The sequence below is a fragment of the Aptenodytes forsteri genome, unplaced genomic scaffold (genome assembly GCF_000699145.1).
Source record: "Aptenodytes forsteri isolate BGI_AS27 unplaced genomic scaffold, ASM69914v1 Scaffold151, whole genome shotgun sequence".
Taxonomy (NCBI): Eukaryota; Metazoa; Chordata; class Aves; order Sphenisciformes; family Spheniscidae; genus Aptenodytes; species Aptenodytes forsteri.
In genome coordinates, this window is record NW_008795939.1 from 2494158 (window position 1) to 2509436 (window position 15279).

Genomic DNA, 15279 nt, shown 5'->3' on the forward strand with positions numbered 1-15279 from the left:
TACAGCATAGTTAGGTATTAAAGCTGTGGCAAAAACCTCCATGGTCTCCAAATGAATTTTTGTATTAGCTATGAAAACTATTCTCATTATATCATTACAGTCTCCATTTGTCAGGTGTACATGAATGGAAGCCTCTTATTGAGGCAAGCATAGAAGAACAGAAGGGCACCATGAAGCTCCCATTAAGCTCATTGAAACAGGGCTATAGACATGAAAGGTCTGGGATGACATTTATCTGCACAGTAGTCTGAGGACTCTTATCTAGCACAACACTTTATATGTGGTTTAGTCAAGACAAACTTATTAGTATCTTGCTGATGCAATTTAGGCAGAGCTACAGGTGCATGATGTAGGTCTCCTCAGATTTGCTCCGATGCTATCACCACACCATGTTCTTCTCCGGCTATATTTGCCCCATCCATAGGGTTCCTGTTGTCCTATGCAGTTTGCTGTCCTGTGGAGTTGGTTACCTTCCCAACCTATCACTTTTATCATTTGTGTATACATATTTTGGTGCAGAGTGGTGCAAAGCACAGTGGCATCTCTCTTGTATTGTTTGGATTCTCACTGTCCCCAAAGACACCATACTGTGTTTTGGTTTTTAGTGGTAAGAAAACAAATAGTGTATTACATAAAGTGAAAAACTTCAGGGTGCATAAATAGTGAAAAGAAAATTTCAGAGGGAAGTTACTGACAATATACTTTCATATTGTTTCTATACTGAAATGAGTAGCAAGCATAAGTAGAAGGTGAAGCAGAGCTCGTCTTATACTTTGAATTTCTTGTATTTGTAGGTCCTAACTTTGTTCCCACAACAGAGGTGAAACTGTTTTTAAAGTTGAAATAAATGTATGTATTTCGTGTGCTCGCCTTAGAGGATAAAAATAGAATTACTTACTCTCTGAAGTAGGAAATAATCATCTGATGCTACTTCAGATCAGATTGTGCTGAATACCATAGTTTTGACCTAGTTCTAATGAAATTGTCACTGTAGTTGATCTTTTCAGTAGTATTAAAAATAGCAGGGAATAATTAATTAAGTAGCTATAGAAGCAAATTGCTAGTACATTGCCTTGCAAAAGGTAGTTGTACTAGTCAATTGGTTTTTTTCAAGCTCAACATGTTTAGCAATTTAACATGAGTTTTTGCAGATTTGGTGACTTTAACTGTAATCTATTATAGTCCATACTATGGATTTCTGCAAAATCTGTTTTAAATTAGCATTGTGAATCACTGTATATGAGTCTTTAGAAGAGCCTCTCGTATATTTATGCTTGCAAGTAGAGTTTTTTCAGGTATGTAAGTCCAGTAAAAGCAATTAGCAGAAACCAAAGAAACATTGTTTCAAAAATACAGTGTGTGTGTTTAGCAATAAAACACCCAAAGAGAATTTGCTAGCTTTAAATCCCTATCGAGAAGCAAGAAAACAAAATGCTTAAAACTTACTACTGGGATTCACAAGGCAGTAAGACAGAAATAACCACCCAGTGCCCATTGGTGAGTCTTAGTAATTTCTTCTGACTTGATGTATAAACCAAAATGGTTTGTTGTCCACCAGATCTCTTGTAAGCATATGTGTCAATATGTCTTGGAAGCATATGTGTCAATGTCACACATGTTCTTCATTCATCCCTTGCATGAGCCTCTCGTCTTCTCAGTAGTTTTCCCCTGTGTTTTTATAGTAGTAGTATTTTCAATCTGTTCCCTGTATTGCCTTTTTTTGCCCATCAGTGTTATTACACATTGTCTTCCTAAATCTAATCCTCTGTATTTTCTGTTTCTTTTATTGTTTCTAAATTCTGTTTCTAGTTTCTAATATATCCTGTATGTTTCTATACTTTCACTTTTTATCATCTTTTGACCTGCTTTGTCATTGTTAGCTACACTTTTGATGTTTTTATACACACTGCTAGTACCCTGGAAGAATACATCAGATGTGTGTTTACCAGAAGAGGTGAGGGTAGGGTCTAAGAAAGAAAATTTCCTGCATTGTGGGAGTTGATTTGAACCTCTTGGAGGCTCAGCAAATACATTCCGTTCTCTTCCCTTGCCATTGGATGCTCCAAAGGTTGGCTGTTCACATTGTTTTTAAAAGCAATTTCTAGACTTCTCTGTGGTAAAGTCAAGAGCACACCAGGTAAATAGAGATTATTCACTTCCCATATACGTTACAGGGTGACTTAGCCACTTACCACTAAACCTCTTCCCTTTAAGATGCTGTTCACAGTGTGAGACAGATGTAAGCCAACGCCACACTGTGGATTGCCTTAAGTAATAGCTGTGTGAGATGAGATCATTCAATATGTGCTGTACAGGGTGTCAAGACCTTAACCCAAATGTGAAGAGGTTACCAGTAAACAGTCTGATTATATTATGGCTTTTCAAAGCCTCAAGAAAGGAGAGGCAACAGTCTTACTGTTGTCAGTAAGAGAGACGGTTGTCATAAGTAACATTTCACATTTATGTGACAACTTGCAGAATTTGGGTTGCCACTAGAATTTGTGGAGCTTCATCACTATTTTTCCCCAATATGACACTAAGGGCTTTCCCTTCATGAAGAAAAAGTAGGAAGTGTTTAGAACTGGAAAGCATCCCAGAGCCTTGCTGAAAAACTTTTGTCTTTCTCTGGCCCCAGGAAATGGAAGTAATCTGCCGTTGTGTACCTCCAACCAAGAACTTTCTAGTTGCTACACAAGCACTGAGAATATCTGTTTAGTTTCCCTTCCATGGCTGTGTTTTCTAACACTTCAGATAATTAAACATAATTTTCCCTCAAGTTCCTACCCCACTGTATTAGCTATGCCAGTGGGTATTTAATACCCCACTTTGTTATTATTTAATGCACTGCTTTATTAGTCAGACATGTCATGGCATTCCCATACATACATGAGAGTCCTTCAGGCTTTTGTTTCTGCATTTGCTATCACCTTTAACAACTTAGTCCCTACGGTTATACAGCCGTGCATATACCTGTGATCATGTGAGTTGAGTTAGCTGTACAGTTAGTACAGAAATGCAGATCCCGGTATTCTACCATGTAATAAGAGCTCCAGAGTGTGACTCTGAGGACATCAGAATATCACTGAATGTTAACAGGGAAGAAAGAGATGAATCCTAATGATGTCTGTTTGTTAAAGTTCATGCTTCACCTTTTGTGAAACCATTGCATGAATTGTAGTGCTTTGGTCATCTAGAAATTTTTGTATGACAGTATTTCATCTGAGTTTCAAGTTTTTCATAACTTCAGCTAAACAATTAATTCCTTCATACCTGTCTGTTAAAAATAACATTTTGCTTCCATGTTCCACTTTTGAAACAGGTGCATTTCAGTGGAGTTACTGTGTGCTAAATAGGATGTGCTTAGGGGGACACAAGGGGAAAGATCAGTGTGCGAATCTAAGTTTTTGCTACAGCAGTTTACTCTGTTTGCTGGTATTGCCTCTAGTGATCAGAACACTCATTCTTTTATTTCATAAAGCTGTAGGGAATTCTTAGGGCATCATGGGTCTGTGTGAGCCTTTCAGAAGGAATAATATTGTCCTAAATTGAGACCTACTATGCGGCTGACACTGGTATAGCAAATTACAAACAGCTGTCTATGTGATATCTGTGTAACAGCCATTTGTTGGGGGTGAGAAAACCATATACTCATAATTTATAAGATACACAAGCACATCGTTATTTAATAAACATTTTAATACTGTTCATTGTTTCTTTCCTCCCTTCATTTGTAAAAAAGTACTTGAAGGTTCTAAAGCTATATTTGGGGGCAATTTGTGTTGCAGAATGGTAGATTCTGCTTTTATGTATTCACAGTTTACACAGCCTTACTTGTGTAAGATTTGCAGTAAGATAAAAACAGCAAATAAAAATGACAGTCTGAAGATTAAGATCAAGTACTAGCAGCAGAACCATGCTAACCCTATCTTATGCCTTAGATACAGTCCCCAAATATAAGAGGAAGGTCTGAAGAAAGAGGGGACATGAAATCTGCTGCATACTAAAGGACTGCATCCTATAGAAAAACTGAAGATTATGCAACAGAACTAGGGAAATTCAGAAAGGGAAGTGGGGTTATATAAAGCAGTATACAGTATGTATTTCTTTCAGGATCCTTTTTTTCATGCAGTACTGAACATGTCTTTAATAGCTGTATAATTTTTAAACCACATTTCCTATTAAGGAAAGTTTGCACAAGCATTTTTTTTATTTGATGACTTGCTTTTTTTAGCCTTTGCTAAGGTTGGCTTTTAGCCATGTAGGAAATTAAGGGAGACAGCTAGGTAGGATTTGGGTGGGATAAGGATAAAAAGAACACAGTGCAGACTTCTTCCTACCTCACTGCAAAGATCTTAGGTTTACTGTGTTTACTTTCGATTAAGATTAGATAGTTCTGGAAACTGGTAAACATGCCTCAAGTTTTCACCAGTGGTGTAGAGGCTCAGAAACGCAAAATTCTACAGAAATTCTGAAAACATGGCCAATGCTTGTTTACACTTAGCTTTGTTCACGGCTCGTGTTTGTACACTGAAAATTGATTCCATTTACTGTGCTGCTGCATGTTAGCAAAGAGGACACTTGTGTCAGTTATTCTGGCAGCTCTGTGAGGTAGGAAAAATTAACTTTAACATTTTGCATATGTGGAGTTGAAAGACAAGCAAGTGTATGCGTTTTCAATAATGCAGAAGAAGCCTTTTCCCTTTCAAAGCTTGTTTTCCAGCACATGGTCAAAATTAGTGCTAGTTTGTGGTAGTTTCATCAGCCAGTTCAGAGTTTTGCAAAACAAACAAACAAATAAAAAAACTCCAATCCCCAAAAACCACACCAAACCCCAACAACAGTATGGAGGGTAGCCCCACCTAATTCCAGAATAGCCAGGCTCCAAAGGATAGAGATAAATCAAATCTTATTAGTTTGCCTAATTAGCCTTAGTCACAGACTTTGGTTAGGGTTTTATTTTCACTTGCACCGCCACTGTAGGTGTATGAAAGAGAGCATTTTGTAGAGGGTCATACCTATGAACTATCCTAACTTTGAGGAAAATACATTTTTTTTGTGTTACAACTGAGAGCTTTAGGGTCAAAAAGACGTAATTGTTTATGGTTACTGTCATACCTGGAAAAAGTCAGCCGTGCGGTATCTGTCTTACATGTGGTTGAACACAGTGAAAGCATTTGCATATGAAATACTGCTGGTAAGCCTTGCTTTTATAGCTGTGGTTACACTGAAATCACCCAGCAAACTTCCTGTTAAACAACAAACTTTGTCGAGTTTCTTGGGGTTTGTCCCTTCCCTCTTCCCCTGTACTCTCATTCTCCCCATATAGATTAAGAAACGGTCACATTGTTTGCTGGCTGGGTGGTAACAAGTCTTCTTTACTGGTTTTAGACTGACCCTTTTATCAGTGCCGATAATTACCTCTATCTCGACATGTTTGGTTTTGTTTCAGAGATTTCTCTTGGAGTGTTTCTGGTGTGGTGCCAGGCAGATCCCTTCTCCTCAGCAGTGCGTTTCAGAGGCACCGTGCTCCCCAGGGACTTCTGTGCTCACAAGGTCTCGCAGGCAGACTCCTTCTAAGCACAGGGTTTATTAGTGTGCTAGTGAATACTTACTCAGCATCTTGCTACATCAGTTTTGCCTGCTGAGTTTGGAAAGAGTTATTAGGCAATACTGATGAATAGACCAATCTCATTTTTAACCTCGGAAAGGGAAGCGAGTGTTATAGATGGATAAGGGCTGTAGCTTTTCTACCTTTCTCTGCCCATGCCTTAATGTCTTCTCTTGATTAATTAGGCTATACACTAAACTTAGTTTAAAGTTACAGAAATTCATATTATGGAATTATTCCTGAGAAAATGCTACTTTATCCCCTGATTACTTGCAACAAAAACCTGACCTCAAAGATGCTGGAAAATAGTAGCTCATGGCGGGAGGAGGGTGTTTGTTTGAAGTGCCTGCCCCATGTTTCTTCATGTTGAAGGTGCTTCAAGACCTCATTAACTGAAAGTAAATTCAAATAAGTTTTGATGGTCTGTCTTCATTAGGTGATGTAGCTCTGGGAAATGAATTAAGACTGAATGATGAGGTACCTGTTCATGGTCACGGGGGTTATATTTAACTTCTTGAAGAAGGTTATTGGTTAAAACAACGCTGGTCTGTTTATTAAGGTCAGGAGTCTCGCTTCTTTGCCTGATTTCTATATGGGGAAGGCACGTAGGAAAGTACCGAGCCAGTCAGTCTACTCCCATGATCCCGCTCCTGCTGTTTATTTTGAAATGTGGACAAACAGTACCTTTGAAATGTGCTCTCTTTCAAGGGCGTTGTTAGCACCTCCATAGCCTGGCAGTTTCCCTGAAGCTGGTTGCAGGCTTGGACCTTGTCACAGGTGATGTAAAGTGCATTAAGAATAAGTACTTCTCTCTCAGCGCTGACTGGGAAACAAAAGGCTTCTCCACTTCTGGTCAGCATGCAGATCGCAAGCGTGCTGCGAGACAGTGGCAGTTTCTCCTGACGTCAAGGGAGGGCCACTGCCAGCAGCTCATTACACACGCATCGCCTCAGTAATGCACCTTCTGCCTGTCGCTATAGCAACCCCCTGGAAAATTACCTCAGCAGCCACTAAAATCCATTTTTACAAAACTAATTACAGGTATAATTAACTTCTTAAAATCAGTCTGTACTATAAATTTACTCAGACCTATGTGGTTTGGCTTTTTTTTTTTTTGAAGTAATTTTATGCAATTTTCCCTTTTTTATTCCTGTGTAGAATGCCTAGCTGAGTAGGTACTGTTTGGGTGAGAGGCCATATAGCTACAGTGTGTCTCATCAAAGCAAGATATTTCTTAGCAGGTGGTAAAAATAAAGTCAGAGTGCCATATAGTTGAGACCTAAATGGCTTGCACAGTCGCTGCTACCTGTATAACTGAATTCCCTGTGGTAATGCTGGTGGTTACCCGCTTTTGGACTAGCCCTCAGGACAGCTGCCAGGGTACTTCCAAAATCCATATTGTTATTATGATTTTAAATTTTGAAGTTCATGAGCTGAGGAAACATCTGGTTTGGGCAACTGTTGGCAACACTCTTTTTGTGGAAGTTCATGTTTATGACAAGTCTTGTGGTTTGTTTGCAAGAGGGCATCTGTAGCCATTTCTAGTATATGCTGAGGAGTTAGTTGCATTGCAAAGGCTGATTGCAGTATTTGTGCATACATTTTGAGTTAGGCACTTATCCTAAAATACCCTGTGCATACCCCTTACGAGTTTAAATTTTTGGTATGTGCACAAGATTTGTTTGCCCAAGTGAGCAATGTATTTGTCAGTACTTTGTTTCGGGCTGCATTAGATAAGTGCTTCAAAGCCATGGTGAATCGGTTTTTTAATAAGCAGATACACAAAAAAGTCAATAAAAATCTTCAATTTCTTTCACTCCTCACCCATACGAATTCAGAGACTTGAGACATTTCACATAGCCCTGGCTTCATAAGTCCTCTTCTGGTTGCAGATAAGCCAGTGGAGGAAGTAACTCCACCCTGCTTTCCTGCTGGAGCTTACGGACTTCCCACACCCCAGGCTGTATCCATCAAATAAACTAGCTTAATTTGAACAATTTCAATGGTATTTCTTCACTATTCCAAATCATTTTGACAGAAATGTGTTATCAAGCCATTGCACAAGTGAAAGAGCTGGCAGCTGGGAATGGGCAGAGGTGCAGCTAGAGTGGGGCTTGAGCCAGCACAGTTGAAGGTGGAAAAGAATTGGCATTAGCGAGCACTGTTTTTATTTAAAGTTGCTGCTTGCTAAATTAATTTAAAAATAAATAAATTGTTAGTTTAATAAGCTGTAGGATGCTTAAAGCCTATGCATGCAGTGCTGCATTCCCCGGTGATCAGAGAATTTCTTTAAAACCCAGCTTTCATGTGGGAGAAAAAAAAGTTAGATTTCCAACCCTTTTGGTATGGTTTGAAACTATAAGCCTTTATTGTGAAGAGAATTATACTATCATAAACCAAATAAATGAAATTCTAAATTGTCAGTGTTACAGGAGCAGCTATAATAGTAATATATGAAAATTGTGTGTGCTGGTAATATGTCTCTAAATATTAATGGTATTCCAGTTGTCTTTTCTTTTTATGTAAACAGTCACCTGTCTTCATTTACATATTCCCTCTCAGCATTTTGAAATAGCAAGTCAACCCAAATCAGTTATTCAGAAAAATCAAACTCTCACCCCACTCCTCCTAATGCAATGTAAAAATCTATTCTTGTGCTTTGAGAAGAGAAAATGTCTTGGGTTTTGTCTGTGTGGTACTGTGGACATAGCAGTATAGTGTTATGCAATTAATTCAAAAGTCATGATAACGTATTGAGCGTAAGTGTGTTGATTTGCTCCCACTGGCATTTTAGGAAGATTGCACCCGACTGAAGAGAGACAATTCATTTCTGCAATATATCAGAAATCTTCAGATGTGATATAAAGCAGTGGCTACAGTGGAAAAGAAAGACCCTGATATCAATCCCAAGGATACATGTTCTTACCCAAAGATAATAGATTTTTTTTAATTAAATGTGTTGCTTTGTTTTAGAGGTTACATGAATTTTAAGAGAGACTTAAGGAGTTTTTAGTGATTTTAGAGTGTCTTGAAGGGAACTTTGTGTTGCTGCTGCAGGTAAAGCTTTTGGTCTGATTTTCAGAAACCTGTTTAATCCCCTTGAAGTTGATCACAGAATGTGAAGTTACATATCCTCTTATGGTAACAGGAAGTGTAACTGATCTGCAGAACTGTTAAAGTCAGTAGCAGAAAATATCTACTCCTTTGCTTCAGAGCAACAATGCACAGACTTTATTAAAATCTGAATTCCAGCACAAGTAATTCTTCAGCAGAAATGTCTCTGTTAAAAAAAAAACAACAAACAACAACAAATCAAAACTTAAAAGAAAAAGATTTTTTTTCTACTTAAAAAGGATTTCATTGACTATTTGCTGTATGCTCACAGCATAAAAATAGCAATAATAAAAGATAAAAAAGTAAAGTTGTGCAACAAAGAACTGGCACATTTTCATTTAAATAAACGGATACAATAATAAGTTTTAAGTTAGAAGGTAAAGTGGTAGGGGCTAAATGTCATTATTCGAAAACAAAAAATGCAGGATGTATTCTAAATTGCCTTTGGACGTAGATGCTAGTTATGATTTGTCAGTATCACAAAGATTTTCTTTTTAAAGGATTTTGTGCGTGCTATCGGATTTTTTTTTTTCTGTGAGGTACTCTTACTGGTTTTGACACTGCTGCCTTGATTCTTGGTTTGAACGTATAATTTAGGACACTTCTTAGAGAGCCCAACATCCTTTGATCTGTTAAGTGAAGAAGTCTAGGGAAAGAAAGAGGGCTCCATAAGGATGCATAAGGATTCTTCTATGGACTGTATAGGCTCTGTAAGGTGCTATGAGTGAAATGAGTGAGAAGGTTGCTGTTCAGTAATTGAATGAGCAAAACTTGAGCAGAACTGAATGAGGATGAGGAAAAGATCAGGTATTTTTTAAGGATAAATTAGTGCTTCTGGAACTTAATGACATCAGTGATTTGTGTTAGGACAAAAAAAATACTCATCTGCCCGTCTAATGGTTTCCAGTAATGATTTAATTTAACTATTTAATAATATCCCTTTGCATTATTGACTTTGTAAAATCAGCCAGCTGTGCATTACAGCGTACCTTAGTAACATGTCCACTCTGCTGATGGTGCAGAGGTGCGGTAACCAGGCTCACGTTGGAGACCACAGCTGAAGCTTGCCAAAGGAATTGCAACAAGGCAATTGTGTAAACGAGCCACTACCAATTTATTCAGTTAAAATTCTCCTGCTCTCATGAATACCACTGTAGCATGTAGTGACCCACAATGCTTCTTTGTACCCTTCCAAAACACAGTCACAAAACAAAATGAAAACCAATTTTTTGGGGGGTGAGAGAGAAAAAGAAGCTAGTTCAGGGTCTCTGTCAGTTTCTTATTGTGGTGGTTATGGATTTTGTTCAGTTACACTTTTTTTTTTCCCCACCAACAAGTTTATGGTGTTTTTGTCCATTTTGCTTTTTGTGTAGAACACTTGAGGGCAGATGAAGTGCTCAGACTCTCAAGCCTTTTTCTTATTGGCAGAAACTAATCAGTGTTCCTAGAAAATATTTTCAGAGTAGTAGCTTCTGAATTATCTGAGATACATGGTTCAATACATCTTTCTAACTGTGTGTAACTTTCTCACATTCAATGTTTACTATTGGATTAATCTTTCATGAATAAAATCATAGTGAGAGAGATTTGATAATGTTTTTGGCTCCCTCCCAGACTTAACAAATTAACTCTTCTGTATTTTTGCTGTAAGGTAGAAATCAAACTGCTTTGTTTCTGTCATTGTTCAGGATAACTTGCTCTCACTATTTCATTAAGAAATCATTCAGAGCCTCTAGAAGAAGTCTAATTCTTTTCTGGGTTTATTTTAAAAGAGCACCTTCACTAATAACTACAAGGAAAAGAACATGTTCAGAGCTTAGTTATACTTCATCATCATTCGATAAATTACAAGACCATTGCTCTCCCCCCCTAGAATGAACGACGGCATCTGTAGGTTAACTTACCTTCTCAGTGGCTAACTCTAGGTCATTCATGTGCTGGGAAGTAACCAAATGCCCAAGAACTTAATTTCCTGCAGTAGTCTTTCTCCCAGACATCTACCATGGGGAAAGCCCAAGCTGCCTGGTGCACTGATTTCATGTGGTGTCCAGCTCCTGGACCCAAACAGGCTATCACACACACATTGGTACACTTCTTTTTTGAAGCATCTCTTTTATGAGAATTACTTAAAACCTCCAGTACACTGGTGCTTTATGGTTGAAACTCACCATTAAGCAATAGCAGAAGCGTTTTGTGTTGTAGTTAATGAACCTTTACAAGCAATTTTATAGCAATTTCAGGTTATTTGCTAACTGACTGGGGTGTATTTCATGTACAGCAGGCTTATGAACTTAATCAGAAGTTTCAGTGTGAATGCAGGACTTTCAGGTGCCAGAGATCCCACTAAATAATCAGTGCTGCTTTTTGATAACAAGATCCGGAGGTTTTTTTAATTTGTCAGTGGGTGGGTTTTTCCTTTTTTATTTTTTTTTTTTTTAATCTCCAAACAGTACCATTTATCCTCCTATCATTTTATAACTGATAGTGACCTATTCTATACCAGTTCACTGTTCCTTGGGAGATTCATGTTTGTCTATCCATGTATCTGTGTAGACACTGCAGAATGAATATCAAGAAATATGTTACATATTCAAATAAAACTGTGCAATTTTATATTTCTCACACATTTTATAATACTATTTGTCTCTAAATTGCCTAGAATTATGTAATTGAAAACTTTGAATCTTTGGTGAATTTACATGTGAAAGCCAAGCAAACGTATATGAAAAAAACCAGAATAATTATGCTACCCTTCTGTAGAATTTACATGAAGCTATGAAAGTGTATAGGAAGGGAGGATGGAGCACATTTTTATACTTTGTCCCCTCTTTTATTCTGATAATGCTCTTTTTTCTGTTGTACTTCTTCCTACCCCACAGCCCGTTTCCATTCCCAAGTCTTCCTTTCTCTTTTCCTTAGTGGGATGATGGTGTCACTGTCTTGCATTCCTGTTGTTTCTCCCTGTCTGTAGCTATCTTAACGACTTGGACCGCATAGCAGATTCCACCTATCTGCCAACTCAGCAAGATGTGCTCAGAGTTCGAGTCCCAACAACAGGGATCATTGAATATCCATTCGACTTACAAAGTGTCATTTTCAGGTAGAAAAAAAGTTTTAACACCCACTTGCTTTGTTTCTTTTGTTTCCTTTTACATTAGTAATACCATGTATAGGATGTTGGTTAAAAGTGCATAAAAAGCAATTATTCTATGTTTTTAATATTTGAGCTTGGTCATTGTGTTTTCATGTAATTGTCCACATATAAGGAGCTGATGTTAAAGATGTCAAAAGGATGAAAGACAATTAGGTTTGTCTTTTTTCTGAAGGTAGTTATTACTAATAGAAAACCTGCAATTCGTCTTTCCAATAATATACATCAAAGTTTCACTATGAATAATAATCTGAAAATACAGTCACGTGTCCTTGTAATTCATGTAAATTATGGAATACAAAATTACCACTTGTGTCGTTGATTTTTAGAGAGAAATTACTCTCCTTTAGAGAGAAGTCACCCTACTTGAGTGCAAGTACAGTTGTTTGAAAAATAACTATGCAATTGCAGTTGCAAGTTAGGCACCTGTATGTAGTTACACTGAGACACAGGATGAAGTGGGAATACACTCTGAGCAAATCCAAGTTTTAATTTCGGCTATTAAAAATTTTAGTAGGTACCTATTGTATTCTATTTGTCCTCCTAAAATGGGGCAGCTTTAACAAGTTGAGAATTTTGACTCTGGTAATTCAGGGGGGAAAAGGTAGACCATGAAGTCTATTTCGTTCACATCTGTTTCTGCTGAATACACAGGCATACATTGTCGAATCATGGCTCAAGACCTTTGTATCTCAGAAATCTGAGGGTTTTGAGACCCACAATAATGCAAATACAGAAAACACATCAGTCTTAAAAGCAAATATGATTAACTGTCTAGTTACAACAGATTCCATTAAATATCAATGGAAAAAATCATTAAGAAAAACAAACCAAACTGTGTTTTCAACTAAATTCTTGAATTTTGTCATTGTGTGTGTGCTTGTGTGTTTATCTGTTAAGGTATTCATGGAGTTGATGTGAATGTTCATTTTGCAGAATGGTGGATGTAGGAGGCCAACGATCAGAAAGAAGAAAATGGATACATTGCTTTGAAAATGTCACATCTATCATGTTCCTAGTAGCTCTTAGTGAATATGACCAAGTGCTTGTGGAGTCAGACAACGAGGTAAGCAAGCATCAGCAAAAAGCACCAGTTTTAAAGAAAAAATAACTTCACTTGTCCAGTCCCAGGTGTTTTTCCAAATGCATCTACCAGCAGTCATACACAACTGCATCCAATGGAGTGAGAAGCACTACAGGGATCAAGAGGCGGGGAGGGGATCAGTCTTTAAATATGGCAAAGCTGATCCGCTCCATGGAGGATTCAAAGAAACCTATCTGGTTTGTGTTGAAGGGGAATACAGTTGAATATAGAGAAATGTTATCAGTGTAGCTATTTGTGCAGTTAGTGTTATGTAGCAAAGCCACAAAAATAGATGGTGGGAAATGAAGACAAAATTTATATAGATTCTTTGCTAGAACAGACCCTAAAGTGGTAAACTTCATTCCTTTGACTTAAGGCATAGGATGTATATTGTATTTTTGTTTCAAAAAATAACAGAAGTAAGAAAGTGGATGAGCTGAGGGGCAAAGCACACTAGTATCCAGTATTTTGAATGCAGTTTTACAGTGTAGGGGGGTTATTTAATGTTTAGACCTTTTTGTCTTTCCTGTGGACTGTTTTAAGTTATTCATCAAACTTCTATGAGTTACTCACTGGCACTGTCCTATGCAAGTCTTTTAATATGTATTTACAAAAGTTAGGTGAAAAAAAGAAAACATTTGAATGGCTGTATACATGTTGATTTCACTGTTTAAGGGAATGGTTGACAGGACAAGGTAAAACAGGTGTCCCTGGACATTCATGTTGGTATGCTGAACTTCCTTCAGGATTCATTTTTAATTAAAGTCTGAGAGCTCTGAAAGATTTTACATTTATAGTCTTTCCATAAAAGAAAAATATCATTATGTGAGTTACATAATCAACTATACCATCCAAAGCTGACTTTACAAAAATGATGATGTAATCTGCACCAACTTCATCTCATGTAATTTTGGAAGCTAGACACATGTAGATAAAAAGAGAACTCAGTCAGACTTGGCTCATTTCAGGCCAAGCCAGAAATGTCTGGTTCTATCTTTTTCTGCTCGCATTATTCTTTGGTAGCCACAAAGTCAACGCAGAAGTATTAAGCATTTTAATTATACAAGTCAAAACAAAATATATTGGAAATCACATAAAGAAAAATTATTTATGATATTTTTCAAATGCTATTCTAACTATCCAAAATAAACTTCCAAACTTCCTGATGTTAGCTATTTATCACTGTGTTTTCATACTGTCTTTCTCACAGGGAGAAGTTCTCGTAGGAACTGTCTCATAGGGAGAGGTTTACCAGACTCTGGTTCCCTATTAAGAGTATCCTCTTCTAGTTAGGTGTCTTGCTCAGACCCTTGCTCTGGTTTGTCAGATAACTTCAGTGTCCAGATCATGACTAAGAGCATCCCTACTGTAGAAGACAGAGCAATATCTTCCTAGGCTGAATCATTTGGAGAATACAATCTTGCTCTGTGTTCTCATAAACTAAAAGGGTTCACGAGTTGTGCACTGAATAGAATATCTGACTGAAGATTTCCTTTATGTTTTGGGCTCTCCAGTGACTGAAGTGACGCCTAAAGTTGTGATAGCTTTCCTATAACTATTTTTCAACTATTATGAAAAAGATCACTTTACTCATAAAGCTGTTTTGATTTTTCAAGTTTTCACTTTCAAAACACTTTGTGGAGGCAAAAGCTGTAAAACTCCTCATTGTCTTACAGATGGTTCTTCAACCTCGCTGCTAAACTATTTATGTTTCTTATTAACAACAGTGGAAAACTTCTGAACCTTTTTGTCTTTCAGTTTAAAATATGTTCATAACTTTAATTTAAACCAGTTTTTGTTTTCAAGTCATACATACATACCCTAGTAGCACTTTCCAGCAGCCTTAGGCCTGTATTACTCTAGCTCTGGGACGGATCCCGGCTGTCCTAGAGCTAAGCACCCATCTGGGCAGCTTAGTTTTGGCTTTCAGCAAGCTGTAGCCTGCCTGTCTAGATTTTGTTGGTATACCAGAGCACTGCTTTCTTCCCTTCCTTTTCCCTCCCCTGTATCTCTGAACATTGCACTCACAGAATGCATGGGAGAAGAATGGGTTTATTTATTCTGCATAAAGCAAAGCATAGTTTGTCTGAATGTGGGTGTAGCAGAAATATGGGAAAGGTTTTAAATGTGTTAGTTGACACCTTGAATTAAGAAAATTACCCTCCAAAAATATTTTTGTTCTTCACTGGGGTGTGACAAGCTCAGTAGGGAAGACAGTAATTTAACTTGGATACTTTGGTAATCAGCCAAGAGATACTTTTTTGCACTTAACCTTTAAATTGTGAAACAGTATTAAAATCTTAGCACCAAAGTGAGAAAGTG

The 15279-nt window shown here is 37.5% G+C and overlaps 1 protein-coding gene across 1 annotated transcript in view; it reads left to right on the plus strand.

Annotated features, from left to right (window-relative positions):
- LOC103903946 (guanine nucleotide-binding protein G(q) subunit alpha) overlaps positions 1–15279 on the plus strand; it is a 133499-nt gene that overhangs the window by 95249 nt on the left and 22971 nt on the right. Inside the window, exons 4-5 of the mRNA XM_009285261.2 lie at positions 11694–11822; positions 12810–12939. Coding sequence (XP_009283536.2) covers positions 11694–11822; positions 12810–12939 — 259 coding nt within the window. The remainder of the gene's footprint in view (positions 1–11693; positions 11823–12809; positions 12940–15279) is intronic.